The sequence below is a fragment of the Ceratotherium simum genome, chromosome 6, assembly GCF_057802395.1.
Source record: "Ceratotherium simum simum isolate JZ-2026a chromosome 6, ASM5780239v1, whole genome shotgun sequence".
NCBI lineage: Eukaryota > Metazoa > Chordata > Mammalia > Perissodactyla > Rhinocerotidae > Ceratotherium > Ceratotherium simum.
In genome coordinates, this window is record NC_141905.1 from 26773011 (window position 1) to 26793166 (window position 20156).

A 20156-nucleotide genomic window follows, 5' to 3' on the forward strand; every position below is an offset into this window, starting at 1 on the left:
TACTTAATGAGAAGTAAAGTTAAACATATAATTCCAGAGAATTTTTTGCTCATTAATAATATTGTAAATTCGTTAATTATAGTAGCTATCTAATAAAGGTTCTCTAACTTCTTCTAAACGTAAGCTATAAAATACTAAGTTTTTTTAATACTAAGTTTTACATTAAGTATATCGCTAACAAAAATTTTGAACTGCTTTGTGACATCACTTGTATTATTACATTATTTTTTAAAATGTCTTAAACCAAAACAGACTATAAGACTATGCTTTACACATTTTCAAAATGCTCCTCCCATCCTCAAAAAAAGCACTGAACACAAGGTCAGGTATGTTTCAAACTTCAGTGTGTACACCTGGGATGGAGCCTAGGAACCTGCATTTTACCAAGAGCCCAGGTGATTCTAATGAAAGTGGTATAAAGACTATACTTTGAGAATCACTTTCTTTGACTAATTAAACATCAAAACTTGCATTAACTGGCCACTGCTACACTTGACTAAACCTACCAAGGTTTCCTATAAGGTAAACTCTTGATTTGAAGAGTAGATAAATTCAAATCCACAGGGTCTTGTGAGGCAAAGTTAAACCAGAAAGCAGCAGTGTTACACGTGTTTTTTAAACCACCTCTGGTTTTAAGCAATCCAGTTAAACATACTGCTTCAAGACGACAGAGAATGAAGTGCAATATGGCCTACAAGTATAACAAGAATGGCAATCATCAACCTTTCTTTTCACCTTCAAAACATGGAAATAACTGCTGCTTAGACCTAAAATTCATCACTGTGGTTTACCTCAAGCACTCTCTAGTGAGGAGGAAAGATCAAAAACTCAAGCAAGTGTCCCTATTCCTCTTCAGTGTAGAAGACCAATGGATAGCAGATCCATAAACTTTATACTTTAAATATTTTCTTTGCTATGCCTTATTTTTTCCTTAAATCAAGTAATTCCCCTCATTGAACCAGGAGAGGAGCCTCCCCTTATGCTTCTCTTCTTCTTCTTCTTTTTTTTTTTGTGAGGAAGATCAGCCCTGAGCTAACATCTGTCACCAATCCTCCTCTTTTTGCTGAGGAAGACTGGCTCTGGGCTAACATGTGAGCCCATCTTCCTCTACTTTATATGGGATGCTGCCACAGCATGGCTTGACAAGCGGTGCGTCCGTGCGCGCCTGGGATCCGAACCCCAGGCCGCCACAGCGGAGCGTGCGCACTTAACCGCTACGGCACCGGGCCGGCCCCTCTCTTCTTTTTTTGATGAAAAAATATTCTTTTCTCTTTATTTCTTGGTGAAAGTGCCAAAGAAGCACTTTCCCTATTCAGCAATTTCCTATACCATCTGAAGTAAACCACACTGACTAGATGTGCAAGATGTGCAAAATAATCTCTTTTTTAATGGGCCTTCTTCAAGCAGAGAACAACTTCTTCCATCCAAACATATGACCAAAGACTGTCCTTGAAGGAGTTTCTATCCTTCTACAGAAAGTGACATTTCTGATTTGTTTCCAAAGAAAAATAAGGCCAGGCTGTCATTGATTGGCCCATGGTTAAACATCACCATCTCTGATCTTTCCCTGAAAAATACATTCACAGTATTACTAAATATGTAGGTATTACCTCAGGCTGACTCTTTTGTTAATCAAACCCAAAACATTTTCCTATGTTAATAACTATAATGTCACAATTAGAGAGAGGAAATTTGTTTAACAAGGAAACTGCAAAGGTAGAAACAAGGTTGATGACCTTTACACAAGACAATCAAAACACTTTCAGTCTTTGAATGAAATAAGTGACATACCTGTGCTTGTGAAGAAGAAGAACCAGGAGCCAAATATAGCACAGAATCATGCCACATACTTCTGTCATGGCAAAAGCCCATGGGATTCTAGGAACGCTGGAACAGAAAAAAATTACATTTTGAACTGACAAGAAGTATATGTACATAAATGACGCCACCTTTTACAATAAGATTCTCTTCTAATAATGACCTTAAAATTGCTTTCTATAACTTTTACCTCTTTTAGGAGATGATATTTGGAGAACCTGGGGAAAAAAACTGTTTCATAAAGTACCCCATTTACTAGAACCTCTTTGTTGCCTATTCCCAGGCATGGTTCTCTGTAAAGAAGTAACAACTCTTTTCTCCCTCCCTATAGCACAGTAGACCTGGATACAGGACTGCCCACAAAAGACAATGAGAAAAAGGCTCACATCTTGCATGATGTGCTCATTTCAGAATCCAGACAACCAGGGCTTGAACTTGACTCCTCTTTTTTAGTATATTTGGTTTTGTTTTAGAGGCAGTAAATAGAGTTTTTGTTTTGTTTTGTTTTACTCCTTTATTTCTCTCTGTCCTCTTTTGTTTTATACTCCTGTTTTCTTCTGTCTTTTCCATTGATCTCTTTCCTCACCAATCCACAGCTCCTGTGGTTATCCACTAGTAAAACACATGTCATATTTCTTAATTTAAAAAGAAAGGAGGGGGGAGAGGAGGAGGAGGAGAGGGAGAAGGAGGAAACGGAGGGAGGAGATGGAAATGAATTAGTCCAAATAGGTCATCTCTGGGTGGTAGGATTATTGATGGTTTTATTTTTATTCTTTGTACATTTCCACCAAAAAATTTTATACAATGACATGTTAATTTTATAACTAAGGAAATAAAGGTGTTTTAAAAAGAAAATATGAAATCTGAAAGAAAGATTTTTTTTTTTTTTGTGAGGAAGATCGGCCCTGAGCTAACATCTGCCAATCCTCCTCTTTTTGCTGAGGAAGACTGGCCCTGGGCTAACATCCGTGCCCATCTTCCTCCACTTTATATGGGACGCTGCCACAGCATGGCTTGCTAAGAGGTGCGTGGTGCGTGCCCGGGATCCACACTGGCGAACCCCGGGCCACCCCAGCGGAGCACGCGCACTTAACCGCTTGCGCCACTGGGCCGGCCCCTGAAAGAAAGATATTAACAGTCTACTCCAAACCTTATTCACAGTAACTGAAGAGAGTCAGTCATCTTCATTCAGGGACTCATCTTTTAGCTGTTACCTCAGAAAAAAGATTCTTTTATGTATTTTTAATCTATTGCCTTATTTATCTGGCATTACTGGGGAAAGGGTTATTTCACATAGAAATTTTCAAATGAAAGAAAGATTCCTTTAAATGACCTCTAAAAATTTAAACTTTTTTTTTTTTTTTTTTTTTTTAAAGATTTTATTTATTCAGTTTTTTCCCCCCAAAGCCCCAGTAGATAGTTGTATGTCATAGGTTCACATCCTTCTAGTTGCTGTACGTGGGACTCGGCCTCACGTTGGACGGAGAAGTGGTGCCTCGGGGCGCTCCCGGGATCCGAACCCGGGCCGCCAGCATCAGAGCGCGCGCACTCAACCGCCAAGCCACGGAGCCGGCCCTAAACTTTTTTTTTTTTTGGTGAGGAAGATCAGCCCTGAGCTAACATCCGTGCTAATCCTCCTCTTTTTGCTGAGGAAGACCGGCTCTGAGCTAACATCTATTGCCAATCCTCCTCCTTCCCCGCCCTGACCCCGGAAGACCCAGTAGATAGTTGTATGTCATAGTTGCACATCCTTCTAGTTGCTGTTACGTGGGACATGACCTCAGCATGGCCGGAGAAGCGGTGCCTCGGTGCATGCCCGGATCCGAACCCGGGCCGCCAGTAGCGGAGTGTGCACACTTAACTGCTAAGCCACGGGCCCGGCCCTAAAAATTTAAACTTTTAAAATGAACATTAAAAAAATTATATATATGTGTATGTGTGTATGTATATATATATTTTAAGTAGTTTTACAATGTTTATGATGAAAATAAGTTTTCTGCCCCACCTCCAACTGAAACCTAATTGTTGCTCCCCAGAGGCAATCACTTTGGCTATTCTGTTTTATTTGGCATTATATCTTTTAGCCACACATCACAAACACACACACACACACTCTCTCTCTCCCCCCCATGCTTTCAATATTATTTCACAATTTTATTTAAAATAATTTTTGGCTTTTACTTAATGTAAGTTTTAAATAGCATTTATAGCTAAATCAGTAGAGTGATTAAATCCCTTTCCTGTATAACTACTTATAATTCTCTGGAGTTAACAAATAACCTTTTTTTTTAGTTTGCTCTGTTTCTTGTGTGCCTACCACCAACTCATCTCCAAACTATTCTATCAATTTCAATTTTTCCTTGGGGAAAGTCTCTCCTAGAACTCTTTTTCTTCTTGTTCCAATTCAGAATGGTTTCATTTTCTAGTTCTCCTGCATGGCTATTTGTCAGAATAAAACTTAACCCTCATCTTGGGAATTCCTCTTTTTTATACTGGATTCTTTGTTTCCTGAATCCCACGTCCTCTTCTTTCTCCATTTACTCCTTAGTTTTGATGGTGCGTATCCTCCAGGTGTTTTCTGAGATAGAGGGGCAATAGGATAAACTTGTTTTTAATGTTAGATTTATGGAGGTTTAATTTACAAACAAAAACTCACCCTTTTTAGCTATATAGTGCAATGAGTTTTGACAAACATCTTCAGTCATGTAACCACCACAATAAAGATTTAGAACTATTTTTTTTTATGTGAGGAAGATCAGCCCTGAGCTAACATCTGATGCCAATCCTCCTCTCTTTTTGCTGAGGAAGATTGGCCCTGGGCTAACATCTGTGCCCATCTCCTCTACTTTCTTTTTTTATTTTTATTTTTTTTCGTGAGGAAGATCGGCCCTGAGCTAACATCTGCCAATGCTCCTCTTTTTGCTGAGGAAGACTGGCCCTGGGCTAACATCCATGCCCATCTTCCTCCACTTTATATGGGACGCCGCCACAGCATGGCTTGACAAATGGTGAGTCGGTGCGCGCCCGGAATCCCAAGGGGCGAACCCCCGGCCGCTGCAGCAGAGCGCGCGCACTTAACCACTACGACACCAGGCTGGTTCCCAAAAGTTCCCTTGTGCCCCTTTGTAGTCAATCCTCTCCCTCACTTCCAGTCTTGTGGCAACCACTGATCTGTTTTCTGTCCTTTATAGGTTTTCTTTTTCCAGAATGGCCTATAAATGGAATTACACAGTATTTCTCCAGGTACCTTTTATATCTGGCTATTTTTGCTGGGCATAATACATTTCAGATTCACCCATATTACTGCATGTACAATTCTTTATCCATTCCTTTTCTACAATTTATTTATCCATTCACCAGTTGAAGGCTATTTTGGGCTATTTCCAGTTTTGAGTGATTATGAATAAAGACCACATACAGGTCTTTGCATGGACACATGTTTTCATTTCTCTTGGGTAAATACCTAGGGTGAAACTGTTGAGTCCTATTTTAATTGCATGTTTAACTTAAGAAACTATCAAACTGTTTCCAAAGCAGTTGGATCATTTTGTATTTCTACCAGTAATGTATGAGAGTATCAGTTGCTCTGAATTCTCATCAGGCCTTGTTATTATCAATTTTTTTCATTTTAGCAATTCTAGTAGGTGTGGGGTTGGAGAGTAAATTTTTTGAGACTTGAAAATTTAAAAATATTCTTGGGTTTAGCCTTATATCTAATTGGTAGTTTGCCTGGACAGAGAATTCTAGGTTAGACATTACTGTTTCTCAGAATGTTAAAGGCATTGTTCCACTGTCTTCTAGCTTCCACTGTTGTTAAGAATTTTGATGCTATTTGGACTTCCAATCTTTGTATGTTACTTGTTTTGTCTCTTAAGCTTTTAGGATCTTCTGTCTGTACCCAGTGTTCTGAAATTTTTCATTTCTTGTACTGGGTGCTCAGTGGGCCCTTTCAACCTGGAAAGTCAGGTCCTTTGGTTCTGAGAAATTTCCTTGTACTGTATCTTAGATAATATCTTCCCCTTCCTTTTCTCTACGTATTCTTTCTAGAACCCCTATTTGTTCACTGTTAGGCCTAATGGATTGATCCTACTTTTTCTCCTCTACTTTTCATCTCTGTTCTACATGTTGGGCAATTTCATCAAATCTATGTTCCAATTATCTTGCTAAATTTTAAATTTCTACTTTCATTTTTAATTTTCCAAAAGCTTTTTTTCTCTGAATTTTCCTTTTTTATAGCCTATTGTTACTGTCTCACACACTGCAACATTTCTTATCTGTGAGAATATGAATGGTTATTTTTTTTGAAGTGTTCTGCTCCCTATTTTGTGCTTCTCAGTTTGCTTTTTCTGTTTGCCTCGGTCTGTTTTCCTCAAATGTCTGGTAATTCTTGACTGACAATTCATATTTGACAGTGAACTACAAAAAAAAAATAACTTGATGCTCTATGTGCATGGACTGAGCTTGTAAAGTTGTAGATTTCACTGTTGAGTGATCAAGCAGAGGTCTGGTTGATAAGATAAGGACATATCCCTTACCACAGTATCTACAGTCCTTTCCTCTTGTGCAGGTTTTCCAAGGAGAGGAATCTGTTCTCCTACTTGGAGGATTGGGCCTGGGTGGGGGTGGGGATGGGAACTAAGTCTGGCTACTTAAGGAGGGGAGCTGGAAGTCTCAGTGATCAGTAGATAGATTTATAGTTAATCTCCTTGAAAACATGTACTTTGTTCTCATCTGGGCATGGTGTTCCCAAGTCCAGAGTCCCTCACATTCGACTACTCTAGAGAACATACTGCCTGTCTTCTGTTGGAGTAGAGCAGGTCTAAAAGCTTCTTAAATTGATTTTCAACCAATTTTCCCATATTTGGCTCCCATCTGTATTTGCTTGGTGCCTCCTGTCCTGAGTGTTTTTCTGGAGCTCTACAGTAAAAAAAAACTCACCTCTTGGGCACTGCTAGTACCCACTTCCAATCTCAAAACAGGCACTTAGCTTTCTACTTTTCAGATTTTCATTATTATTACTGTTTTTGCCTTCATGGCATTATAGGCACCCTCCGCCCCCCCGCTTTTTACTGTCATTTTAGTGGAGTGTTGTGAGGAATCTGTCAAATGTGTATTCAATATCTCATATTTACTTTGATGTAAAGCTTTCTAAAATGCATTATAGGGGCCAGCCCGGTGGCGCAAGTGGTTAAGTGCACGTGCTCCACTGCGGCGGCCCGGGGTTCGCCGGTTGGGATCCCTGGTGCGCACCGACGCACTACTCGTCAAGCCATGCGCACTACTTGTCAAGCCATGCTGTGGCGGCGTCCCATATAAAGTGAATGAAGATGGGCATGGATGTTAGCCCAGGGCTAGTCGTCCTCAGCAAAAAGAGGAGGATTGGCAGATGTTAGCTCAGGGCCGATCTTCCTCACAAAAAAAATAAAAAAATAAAATGCATTATATATGTATATGCCTTTTTTTCTGTATAGGATTTAATTTTCTTTGGTAATTCAGAGTCATCACTGTCACCAGTGATTATTACACTGAACATGGTAATGACCTCAGGGACTACTGAGAAATAAAGGGGAGTTAAGCCTCAGATTGATGTGGTTTTTCCATTATTTATGTTTGCTTTTTATCACGCTTCTGTCTTCTCCCTTGCTATTATGGTTATCAGCTATCCCTTCTCACTGTTGTAAGTGAGGCTGCCTCTAGGAGCATCCCTGTCTCCTTCTAATTTTGTTTAAACAATGTATTGAAGCTCTTGCAATTGTGTCAAGCTTCAGAAGCAGACTCTGAAACAAAGGTCAGTGTGAAAGTGATTGGGAGTATTCCCAAAGGAAAACCATAGGGTAGTGAGGAAATGAGATCAGGAAGACAAGGAAGCAAGACAAAGCAAAGGTGAGACATCAAGCAAAGCCCTGTGGGGAACTCAGGCAAGGATAACTTTGGCTCAGTCCTGTGGGGAATTTGGGAGACAGTGTAGGTCTGACCTAAAAGTTGTCCCGATTAGGGTGAAGAGAAATGAAATATTTATACCCCCACCTCATCAGTCATTAGTTAAGGGCTGCTGCTGGAGGGATATAAATTTCCAAGCATGTCTGGCTCTCTTTTCAAGCAGGCAAAGTGTATTCTAGCAGCCCAAGAGCAGCTCTCCAACAAAGAGACACATTTGCTGGATGTTGGGAGTATCCAGATGCAAGAAAATGGAAAAGAGATCCGAGGGGATACAGGAGGAACGCTGACAGCACCTGCTACCATTCTCCTATGAATCAAGTTCAGATGCAGAAGAGCACGGAGCTCTGTAGTGCGTGGCACTGTAGAGAGTTAGGCAAAATTTGATTTCAAATTCCCACTGCAAATTGAAAACATATGTCTATACAAAACTTTGTACACAAATGTTCATAGCAGCATTATTAGTAGTAGCCAAAAAGTGGACACAACTCAAACATACATCAACTGACGAATGGATAAACAAAATGTAGCATATCCATACAATGGAATATTTTTCCGTAATAAAAAGGAATGAAGTACTGATACATACTACTATATGGATGAATCTTGAAAACATTATGCTAAGTGAAAGAAGCCAGACACAAAAAAACGCCACATATTGTATGATTCCATTTATATGAAACGTCCAGAATAGACAAATCCATAGAAACAGAAAGTAGATTAGTGGTTGCCAGGGTCTGGAGGGAGGAGGGAATGGGGTGTGACTGATAACAGATATGAGTTTCTTTTTGTGGTGATGAAAATGTTCCGGAATTAGTGGTGAAGGCTGCACAACTGTGTAAATATACTAAAAACCACTGAATTGTACACTTTAAAATAAAATCCTCATTGCTCTTCCAGACCATTTCCCCTCCCTTCTCCCATTATGCCTTGTTATAGTCATCTATAGAACCTCAGCATTTGTTCTCTCATTTCTTGAAGATTTTAGCTCTGGCTCACTGTCACTCTCTCCAAAACTTCCCCTGTTGTAATTTGTGTTCTTCTCACTCACTTCTCTTTTTACTTCTCCTCCTATGATCTTGTCATTTACTCTACTTCAGTGACTCACACTCCCAAGGTTACACTAATCTTTACCAAGATTATTCTTCATAATCTCAATTTCAAGAATCCTGTATTAACCAATATCTCTTGTCTTTCCAGCTTACTTCTTCTAGTACTCCAACTTCAATAATTCTGAGACCTAAAACCCCTTGATCTTATATTTTCACTGTCCTTCACCTACCTCATATCCTCACATCCCTCCTTATCCACCTGAGTCCATGGTCAGTCATTAAAATCACTCCCTTGCCTCTTCTTCCTTCATCACACTGCCTAGTAATAACCTGCTTAAACCCAATTATCCACCAATTCCGTACCTGTATCTGTGCAGTTGAGTGAGGCTGGTAAAACCACACAATGCCAACATGACTACTAACCTCAAGGAGGCCTTTACTGCTCCATCACACAAGTCTATTCACTCTCCTACATGAGTATTTTACACCTCATCCTTTCTCCTCAAACCTCCAACCCTCTCTCCATTCTACTCTCTGTTCACAGAGAAAATAAAAACACTCAGAGGAGCACCTCCTCGTGCTTCATCACCACATTTACCTACCTTCTACCTCCGTCTCCATATTTTCTACCTTCCGCTTTATTATGTGCCTAAGACCAGCCTCTCCCACCCACTAGATCGCATCCCTTTTCATCTACTCAAGGACATGGCTCCAACAATTGTAGCCTCTCTTTCGTCTAACATCATCCCTCTCCCCCAAAATTGGGTCATCACTATCATCAATACAACAAACATCTTATAATACAGCCCATGCAAAACAAAACCTTGGTGACGCCACATCCTTTCCTCCCCTTCCCAAGCTACAGCTCCATTTCTCTGCTAACCTTACAGGAAATTTGTAAGACCTGATTGTTTCCAATTTCTTTCTTCTCATTCTATTTCTCTCTCATCATTTCTTTGCCCAATTTTGTTACTTTGAAAAATTTTGATCATACCAAAAGAAAAGCTGAAAGAATAAACACTTTATGTTCTTCACCTAAATCCATCAATTGTTTATGATAATTAACATTTTTCCACATTTGCTTTATTTCACTCTTTCATACCTACATACACATACATGCATACTCTTTTTGAGGAGACTGAACCCCCCAAAGTAAGTTGCAGTCATTATGACACTTCTCCCCTAAATACTTCAACACATATCTGCTAAGAACAGGGATGTCCTCCTCATAACCCAATACACTATTACACCCAGGAAATTGGAACACTGATTTAGTGTTACATTACATTATTTAATACGCAGTCCATACTCAAACTTTCCTGGGGCCAGCCCCATGGCTTAGTGGTTAACTGCACGTGCTCTGCTACTGGTGGCCTGGGTTCGGATCCCAGGCGGGCACCGACGCACCGCTTGTTGGGCCATGCTGAGGCGGCGTCCCACATAGAGCAACCAGAAGGATGTGCAACTATGACATACAACTATCTACTGGGGCTTTGGGGAGAAAAAAGGGAAAAAAAGCAGGAAGATTGGCAATAGATGTTAGCTCAGGGCCAGTCTTCCTCAGCAAAAAGAAGAGGATTGGCATGGTTGTTAGCTCAGGGCTGATCTTGCTCAAAAAAAAAATTTTTCCTAATTGTCCCCAAAATGTCCTTTATAGCAATACTTTTTTCTTAATATAGGATCCAATTAAAGTTCATGCATTGCTCTTGGTTATATCTCTTCAATTTCCCTTACAATTCCCCCTGCCTGGCTTTAGTCTGCCATTACATTGACATCTTTGGAGAGTCCAAATCAGCTGTCTTACAGAATGTTCCATGTTCTGGATTTGTCTGATAATTTCCTCATGATTAGATTTAGGTTACATTTCCTTTTTTTGGCAAGATTATTATATAGGTGATGCTGTGAACGATCATTTGGTTAAATGATGCATGCCAGATCTTGCCATTGTAAAGGAACCTTATTGCCCCTATAATTAAGTAATATGTGAGACGATACTTTTACATCACATGAATATCCTGTTCCTTAATGGCCTTTTACCTAATGGATTTTAGCATCCACTAATGACTTTCCTGAATAAATTATTACATGGGAGGCTGCAAAACAGTCAGGCCATCCACATTTATTTGCTGGTATTATTCTTGAAAAACTTCCCCTCTCACCCTATCATTTTTTGCTTGTTTATCACTATGGATTCATAGATTCTTTTTCTTACTCAATATATTATGATCCATTACCGTAATTATTCTTTTTGATGTCCCAATTGTACTAATTCGATCAGTGGGAGCCCCTTCAAACCAGCCCCTATGTTCTTTTGACATGTTTCCATTAGTTTTGAGCACTTTCTTGCTTTATAGCACAAGATCTGTTTCAGGCTCATTTTGTACTTTCCTTGCCCCAGACCTAAAACCAGTCATTTCTCTAAGGAGCCCTAGTCTCATTCCTTTTAGTAGGTTTTGGTATTTAGAAACCATGATCTGGATCCTCATGGTCTCACTGCTACTAAGTTTATCCTGCAAATCATTTCATATCACAGAAATCTTTCTCATTCTTTTTCATGATTAAATAGTACTCCTTTGTGTAGATGTACCATAGTATATTCAACCAGTTTTCCATGGATAAGCATTTAGATTATTTCCAATATTTACAATTATTACAAATAATGTCACAATGAATAACTTTGTGCATATGCTATTTCATATTTGTGGAGATATACTTTTAGGTAAATTCTTCTTGAACATTCTCTCTTGAACCCATTACAATCAGGCTTTTGTGCTTATTAACTCTTGTCAAGGTCACTGATGACCAACATGTTGCTAAATCCAATGGTCAATTATCCTCATCTTACCTAACCCCTCAGTAGCACCTGACACAGCTAATTATTAATTATTCCTGCCTTCTTAAAATACCTCTTTTACTTGGCTTCCAGCATACTACTCTCTCTTTGCCTTGACCTTCTCTGTCTTCTTTGCTGGTTTTGCCTTACTTTTCTGACCTCTAAATGTTATAATGTTCTTGGGCTCCATCTTCAATTGTCTTCTTTTCCCTTCTGAACTCTTACTTCCTAAGAGACCTTATCTAACATCATGGCTTTACTGGTAACTCCCAAATTTCAGCCTAGATCTCTCTGAACTCCAACTCAACTTTCCATATCTTACTTGACACCTGATTGGAGTAAAAGATATCTCAAACTGGACATGTCCAAAAGCAAACCCTTAATCTTCTCTCAGGTCAGGTCCTTCTCCAGTTTTCTCTTCTATGTAAAGGGCAACTCCATCCTTCCAGATACTCAGGTCAAATATCTTGGAATAATCCTTGACTTCCCTCTTTCTCTTACACCTTACGTGCAAATCTATCAGCAAATCTTGTTGGCTGTACTTTCAAAACATATATATATATACATAATTTTACTCTTTCACACCATCTCTACCACTACTAACCCTCATCCAATCCACCACCATCTTTGTTTAGATGAATTCAATAATTTAATCCCTGTTTTCCCACTCCCACCTCCAGGCTATTCTCAATACAAGTAGAGTGACCTTTTAAAAATGGAAATTAGATCACTCTACCCTTCTCCTAAATACTTTCCAATAGCTTGCCTTTTCACTCAGAATGAAAGCTAAAGTCCTTACAATGATCTATAAAGTTCCTACACAATCTGGGTTCCTGTCTCTTCTCAAGACCGCATCTCCAACTGTTCTCCCCATCTCTCACTTGCTGTTCCTTAAACATGCTAAGCACACTACCAATTCAGGATTTTTGCACCTTGCTGTTTCCTCTGCGTAGAGTACTCTTTCCCCAGACAGCCACACGTTTTCTTCCTTACTTCCTTAGGGTCTTCTGTTTACAGTTGGGAAAACTGTATAGAACAGAGGAGGAGATATAGGGATCTAACAGCTTATTAAACAGCTTTCATTCAATTCTCCTTATTTTACCACAACCTTTTCACCTGTAGTATCCAGCTTTGAGAAATCTGCAACATAGATTGGGTTGATTCTCAGTTTTCCCAACTGCTGTTTTAGAATTAAGTTATTCTAGGTCTGCTAGTTGCCACTCATCCGCCTTTTTTTTTTTTTTTTTGCTGAGGGAGATTCAATCTGAGCTAACATCCATTGTCAATCTTCCTCTTTTTGTATGTGAGCCACTGCCACAGCATGGCCCCTGACGGACGAGTGGTGTAGGTCCGTCCCCAGGAACTAAACCTGGGCTGCTGAAGTGGAGTGTGCCGAACTTAACCACTAGGCCACTGAAGCTGGGCCTCCATCTGCTTTAAAACTTCCAAAAATGTATAGCTGTTTTCTCTTCTCTTATCTGCCCCATCCTTGTGGGCTTACAACTTAAAACAAACAAACAAAATCTCTTTGCTATACTTTTCGTCAGGATTTGAGAGGGAACAAAATGTGATATCTATGTCACTCTGCCACCTTAATGTGGACATTTTAATTCATTTTACTTTAAAAAACATATACTATAAGGCACTTTGAGAAAGGCAAAATATTTTATAAAAACAAACATGAAAGTACTACAAACTTTAAAAAGATTTTAAAAAGCAAACATATAAAAATTAATGTTTTTGAGTTTTTTTCTATTCTTATTTTTTATATACATATACTATATTCTTTTTTATGCATTCAGTATTTCATAGAAACAATAGAATACTATTAATGAATCAGTTTGTACTATTTTGGAAAATTCCAATTTATTTGGTGATACAGAACTTCCCATATTTTTTGGAAAAGTAGAATCCTGTTCATCACACACACACACACACACAAAGTAACCAAATTCCATTTATTACAAACAACATCCAGGAAACCCTTTTAAAATCTGAAGTGCCCAAGGAACTATAATATAGCTATAGAAAAATAAATTAAGCAGTGGTCTTTCCCACTCACCTAGGCTTAAGGTCTAATTTACTCTAAGAGAAAAAGGTGATTTCAAAGTAAAGCAAATGGAAAGTATATATCAACCAAAACAACAATAACAAAAAACATAATTATCATAAATATAGTATTATCATTACTGTTATAGCAATCTTCTACAAACTTGGCAACTAGAAACAAAACTTACCTGTCTAAGAATATATCTGGGAGTGGGGGATAGGTCTGCATGTCAGGCACTCGCTCGTGGACTATTACCATAATGAAAGATGTAAACCCAAATACTATAAAAACATATATACAACTCAATATGGTCTTCCAGTACTCTGGGTCCAATCTTCGAACAGAGTGTTTGTTTTTACCGTTCATATACTGGTACTGATCAGAATTCAAATCAGTGATGGGTCCATCACAGTCATGTGAAGGCTCCCCATTACAGAGCCACTCTGCACTCTGAAGAGCACTGATGAAAGGGGTCATAGAACCCATGGGACTGTCACTGTTGTATCCCATGTCTTCTAAAACATCAATATGTATTTTCTGCAATTTTCGGACTGAAAGCATTAACCTTTTAATGTCCCCTAAGACTTTGATTTCCAGAGGAGGAGACCGGAGATCATACTCAGTCAACGTTAGCAATGTGATTCCATCAAGTCGGTGCTTATTGCATAAAATGTCCACATATTCAAAAAAGCCTTCATCCTTCAGCCAAATAGCTACATGCTTTGTTGTCCAGCGGCGAATGCAGAGTTGATTAGGACCGGCCATTTCCTCCTCCACTGCCTGTCAAGGGAATACAGGAAAACAAAACAAAAACTTGAATGTGTCCTAACAACTCCTTTGAAGACCAAATACACACTAACATACCAGAAACAACAATTTACCTGTACTGCCCTATTGGCTTCTACAAGAGAGTAAAAGAAACAAAAATTATTCAATATGAGTGGTTTTCAATAGATTAACATTCTAATAATTTTATGCATATCATATAACCCCAGTAGCAGAAGGAGGGCTAATGACCAAACATGTTTACAAAACATTATTTTACAAATGGCTTTTCCACACCATAGCAGCCATAACTTAATTAGGAAAATCCCATTTTAATACTTTTCATAAAATGAGATATACAGAAAAATTTGTTACATGTAAAAGTAAATCAAATTTTGGAAATGTTCATGGAGTAAGTATCTCCCCCTCCTCTAAAAAGAAAAGAACAATAAAAACCACCACAAAGGCAAATAGAGATAACTAATTTCAGGAAACCCCTTGGATTAAGTGTATTTCTTTCTTTTTTTTCTTTGCTGAGGAAGACCGGCCCTGAGCTAACATCTATTGCCAATCCTCCTCTTTTTTTTTTTTTTTTCCCCTTTTTCTCCCCAAAGCCCCAGTAGATAGTTGTATGTCATAGTGGCACATCCTTCTAGTTGCTGTATGTGGGATGCTGCCTCAGCATGGCCGGACAAGCAGTGCGTCAGTGCGCGCCCGGATCCGAACCCAGCCGCCAGTAGGGGAGCGCGCGCACTTAATGGCTAAGCCACAAGGCCGGCCCTGGATTAAGCGTATTTCTATCCTCTATATAGATAACAATTTCTACAACAGATATAAATCCTTTAAACTAGATATAAAGATCTATAAATATCTTCATAGCTCAGTTCTTTCTCTATCTTGAATATTTCATTATAGAACTGAAAAAGGAATTTCCTTCTTAAACTATCATTGAAATTTTAGTGATAAAAATTTCAAAAGAAAGCTGTTATTTCAATGTACCCAGAAATCTGAAGACCCAAACTTTATATTGCAATTATAAAAGGCCAATAATGTACTGTTTCAAAAAGTACTAATAATTTTTACCACTTTGATCCCACACAGATCTGTTTATGTTCTTTTTCCATTTTAAAACCTTCAGTTACTTGGGTGTATATCAGGTTTATAAACTTTATCAGATACACGGGAGACAAAGGCCTACGTGGAAAAAACCTATTTCTCTAAAGTACTTTCTCAACTACTAAAGCCTGTGAGTTTTATGACATTTTCCAGATCTCTAAAGACCATTTCTCCTACTGAGATGATTTTTAAAAAACATTCTAGGCAAACCTAAAGCATGAAAAAAAAAGAATACAGAATGATACAACAAACACCCATGTGCCCACTACCCAGCTTGAAAAAAAAGAAACAATTCCAATACAAATGTTCTGTTTCTTAATTGAGTATTAGTTACACAGGTATGTTCATTTTGTGAAAATTCACCAAGTTGTACCCTTATGATCTATATTTTTCTCTACGTATGTTAAACTTCATTTAACAAGCAAAACAAAGCTTCAGTGTAAGTGAATGTCTTTCCCTGAGAGCATCCCCTTCCTCCTTCCAGATGTAATAATTCCTGATTTTGGTGTTTATAATTCCCTTATAATACGCATTTTTGGCTATGAAAAATCTTCTATACTTCTTTATGCTGAGGAAAGAAAAAGCTGCTACTGTTTTGTATTATTCCCCTATCCACACAAACTCTTGCCATGAAGACTTATAATCACTTGAAAAAGGCAGATACTTAACTACATGAGCACCACTTGCAGCATCAAAAATATTCAGCAAACAAGAAATATATACTTATTAAATATTTATTTCTTAATTACTAAAAAGCAATCCTAGTTTTTGGAAGCCTTAAATCATATTTTGTTTCCAAACAGAGTTTTTAATATTATCTATCCACAATAGCTTTTCAGTCTTAGAAAATTAACAGCACATCTATCTATAAGGAATCTGTATGTTTTAAAAGGCTATCTAATCCTTATATACTGTAGAGCTACAAAAACTCTTACTCAACTCTTCTTTTTAGCTACTACATCACTGCCATCCCAAAGGCCAAGGAATTATGATTTATTCACTTTAACACATGAAATTTATACAAATTTATGTATCATTTTATATCATTTATTATATATGTATAAAATTTCATTAAAAATATGATTTTGCTATGTTCACATACATGGCCAGATGGTTTCATCCTACCCACTACATACAAATCTTTTCCCCAAGCTATGCTCTGAATAAATTACTATATCCTTGAATATCCAACAAGTACATACTATAAACTCTGCAGAAGTTACAATGTAGCAAATTTGAGAAACTCATCTCACACAAAACAAGCCCAGATTTCTTCTGTCATTTTATTTCTATTTGGGTACATTTCCCCTTTCTCTAATAGCTTACCACCAGTGGGTTCCAAGTCACTCCCATCCTTGTAGCATTATTCTTTAGTACAGTTTCATCTCATACACTGCTCAAAATGATCTTCTCTTTCATGTTTTTTTTCCTGTCTTATATTACCAGTTCTTTACACTCTCAATCAGGCTAACAAATGCTTTGAAGTGGGTGTTTTAGCTGCTAAAAAATATGAGTTATCATACAGGAAGCCTCCTAGAAGTCTTTGAGCCCACTGTGGCAAAGCCCTAAAAACATGATGTCACTGTTGTGTTTCATCAGGTCAGGGCATGTACTTTAATTGTATTTTACCCATATAGTTAGAGGCCTATATTTAAATAACACTGTGAAGATCTGCATTAAAGAGGTATATTAAAAGATGATAAAAGGCTTTAGGGCCAATTTAATATTTATGATGTACCATAGGAACTACAGAGAACAGAAGATTTTGAACAAAGAATATGACAGCTACAGATTTCATACAAATCGAAAAAATGAAGAAATTAGGTCAGCAAATGTTTAAGAACACTTTCAGCTTTAACCAATAATTAATATGAATCAATTATCAGTTAAAACGACTTCTGCTTCTGACCAAGATATACTAAGAGTGACCAGATTACCCTCCCACCTGAAACAACCAAAAAATAAATAAAATATATGGGAAAAAAGCCCAGCTTCAAAACACTGGGCATCAGACAACAAAGGAGATCCCTGAGAGAGCCCTACTGCTCTCGAGCCTCTATCAGGTTTACAAACTTTATCAGATACATGGGAGACAGAGGCCTACTTGGAAATAAGGTGAGCCCTACTGTCCCAGCTTACTGCCTTGAGAGTTTCTACGCCATCAGCGGCACAGGATGGAAACTGGCTGAGGCCTGGCAGACTCACTGAGTGGAGAAGATGGAACTGAGAGTCTGGGGAGGCTAGTGTTCATGGGATAGAATACTGGAGAGGAGAAAGATGCACAGACAGAGAACCTGTTATGGACTGAATGTCTGTGTCTCCCCAAAATTCATATGTTGAAATCCTAACCCCCAATGTGATGATATTAGGAGGTAAGTAGGTCATGAGAGCAGAGCCCTCATGAATGGGATTAGTGCCCTTATAAGAGATACCCCAGAGAGTTCCCTCACCCTTTCCACCATGTGAAGACACAGCTAGAAGATGACCACCTATGAACCAACAAGCAGGCCCTCATCAGATACCAAATCTGCTTGTACTTTAATCTTTGACTCCACAGCCTCCTGAATTGTGAGAAATAAATGTGTGTTGTTTAAGCCACCCAGTCTATAGTATTTTTGTTACAGCAGCCTGAACGGACTAAGATAGAACTCCAGAGATCTGCAAAGGGTCTCCCTTGAATACACAGTTGAATGCTGATCAGCGCACATATGTGAAGAAACCAAACAGGACTGAGAAAAGAACTACCCAGAAAGAGTAGAGGGAACACTGCCCAGTACTCACACAAAGCCAATAAAAGCACCTACCCCAAACAACTAGACTGAAAAAAAAATCTCATGATTCATGGGGCTTTGGGTAGAGTATACAGGAAGACCTTGCCATAGTAGTGAGGCAAAATTAACCCTAAAGCAGTAGTTCTCACCTGAGGGCAATTTTCCCCTACCCCCAACATCTGGCAATTTCTGGAGACATTTTTGGTTGTCAAAACTAGGGGGTCATCTAAAGATTAAAGACTAGGGATGCTGTTAAACATTCTACAATGCACAGGACAGCCTCTCACAACAAAGAATTATCCGACCCAAAATGTTACAGTGCTGATATTAAGAAATCCTGCCCTAGATTAAACATGTCTCTGGTCCAGCCAAGCAAATCTTAAACGCAAGATCCAAAGGGATCAAATTGCTTTCAAGTAATTTGACCACATCCCACAGCAAAGCTCAAGAATATTAATAGGAACACAAAAGTATTCAGTACCCGAGAGGTAAAATTCACAATGTCTGGCATCCAATCAAAGATTACCAGGCAGTAGTTAGTCGAAATCAACCCAGAACTGACACAAATAATAGTTTAGCAGACAAAGAAATTAACACAGTTACATTAACTGTATTACATGTGTCCAAAAAGTTAAATAGAGACATGAACACACAGAAAACACCCAACTCAAACTTCTAAAGATGAAGTTACAATATATGTAGTGAAAAATACAGTAAATGGGATTAACAGCTGTTTAGACATTACAGAAGATAAGAATAATAAACTTTAAGACATAACAATAAAATTATTCAAAATAAAACACAGAAAGAAAAGAGTATTTTAAAAAATGAAGAGAATATTATTCAGCCTTTAAAGGAATCCTGAAGACATTGTGCTATGTGAAATAAACCAGACACAAAAGGACAAATATTGTACGATTCACTTAGATGAGGTACCTAGAATAGTCAAATTCATAGAGACAAAAAGTAGAATGGTGGTTTCCAGAGACTGGGGACAGGGGACAAGGAAACTTATTATTTAATGGGTACAGAGTTTCCATTTGGGATGACAAAAAAGTTCTGGAAATGGATGGTGGTGATGGTTGCACAACAATGTCAAGGTACTAAATGCCACTGAACTGTACACTTAAAAGTGGTTAAAATAAGTTTATGTTATATATACTTTACTATGATTTAAAAAAATGAAAAGAACATCAGTGAGAGGTGGGACAACTTCAAACAGCCTAACAGATGTGTGATTGTTCTCCCCAAAGGAGGAGAGAGACAGGAGAAGACAGAAAAAAATATTTGAAGTAATAATGGCCAAAAATTTTCCAAATTTGGTGAAAACTATAAATACACATATCCAAAACCCTCAATAAACTCCAAACTTAAGAAACACAAAGAAAACTACACCAAGGCATATCATAATCAAATTGCTCAAAACCAATGACAATGAAAAAAATCTTAAAAGCAAAAAGAGAAAACAGATGCATTATGTACACAGGAACAAAGATAAGAATGATAGCAGATCTCTCACTGGGAACAATGCAAGCTAGAGACAGAGAAACATCTTTAAAGCACTGAAAGAAAAAAACTGGCAACCTTTAATTCTGTGCCCAGTGAAATATGTTTCAAAAACAAAGATAAAATAAATACTTTTTTAGACACACAAAATCTGAACGATTTCATCACTAGTATACCTGCACTACCAGGAATGTTAAAAGGAAGTCTTTCAGGCAGAATGAAAATGCTATCATATGAAAATATGAATCTACACATGTGCTGAATACCAGAAATGGTAACTACATATGGTAAATATATAAGTAAAATAT

At 38.1% G+C, this 20156-nt stretch overlaps 1 protein-coding gene across 4 annotated transcripts in view; it reads right to left on the reverse strand.

Moving 5' to 3' along the window:
- SAMD8 (sterile alpha motif domain containing 8) overlaps positions 1 to 20156 on the reverse strand; it is a 73431-nt gene that overhangs the window by 9731 nt on the left and 43544 nt on the right. For all 4 annotated transcript variants that reach the window (XM_087431996.1, XM_004426931.3, XM_014784806.2 and 1 more), the window contains exons 2-3: positions 13878 to 14470; positions 1792 to 1887 (exon numbers count right to left, since the gene is read on the reverse strand). In XM_087431996.1, coding sequence (XP_087288122.1) covers positions 1792 to 1887; positions 13878 to 14455 — 674 coding nt within the window. In that variant the 5' untranslated portion in view covers positions 14456 to 14470. The remainder of the gene's footprint in view (positions 1 to 1791; positions 1888 to 13877; positions 14471 to 20156) is intronic.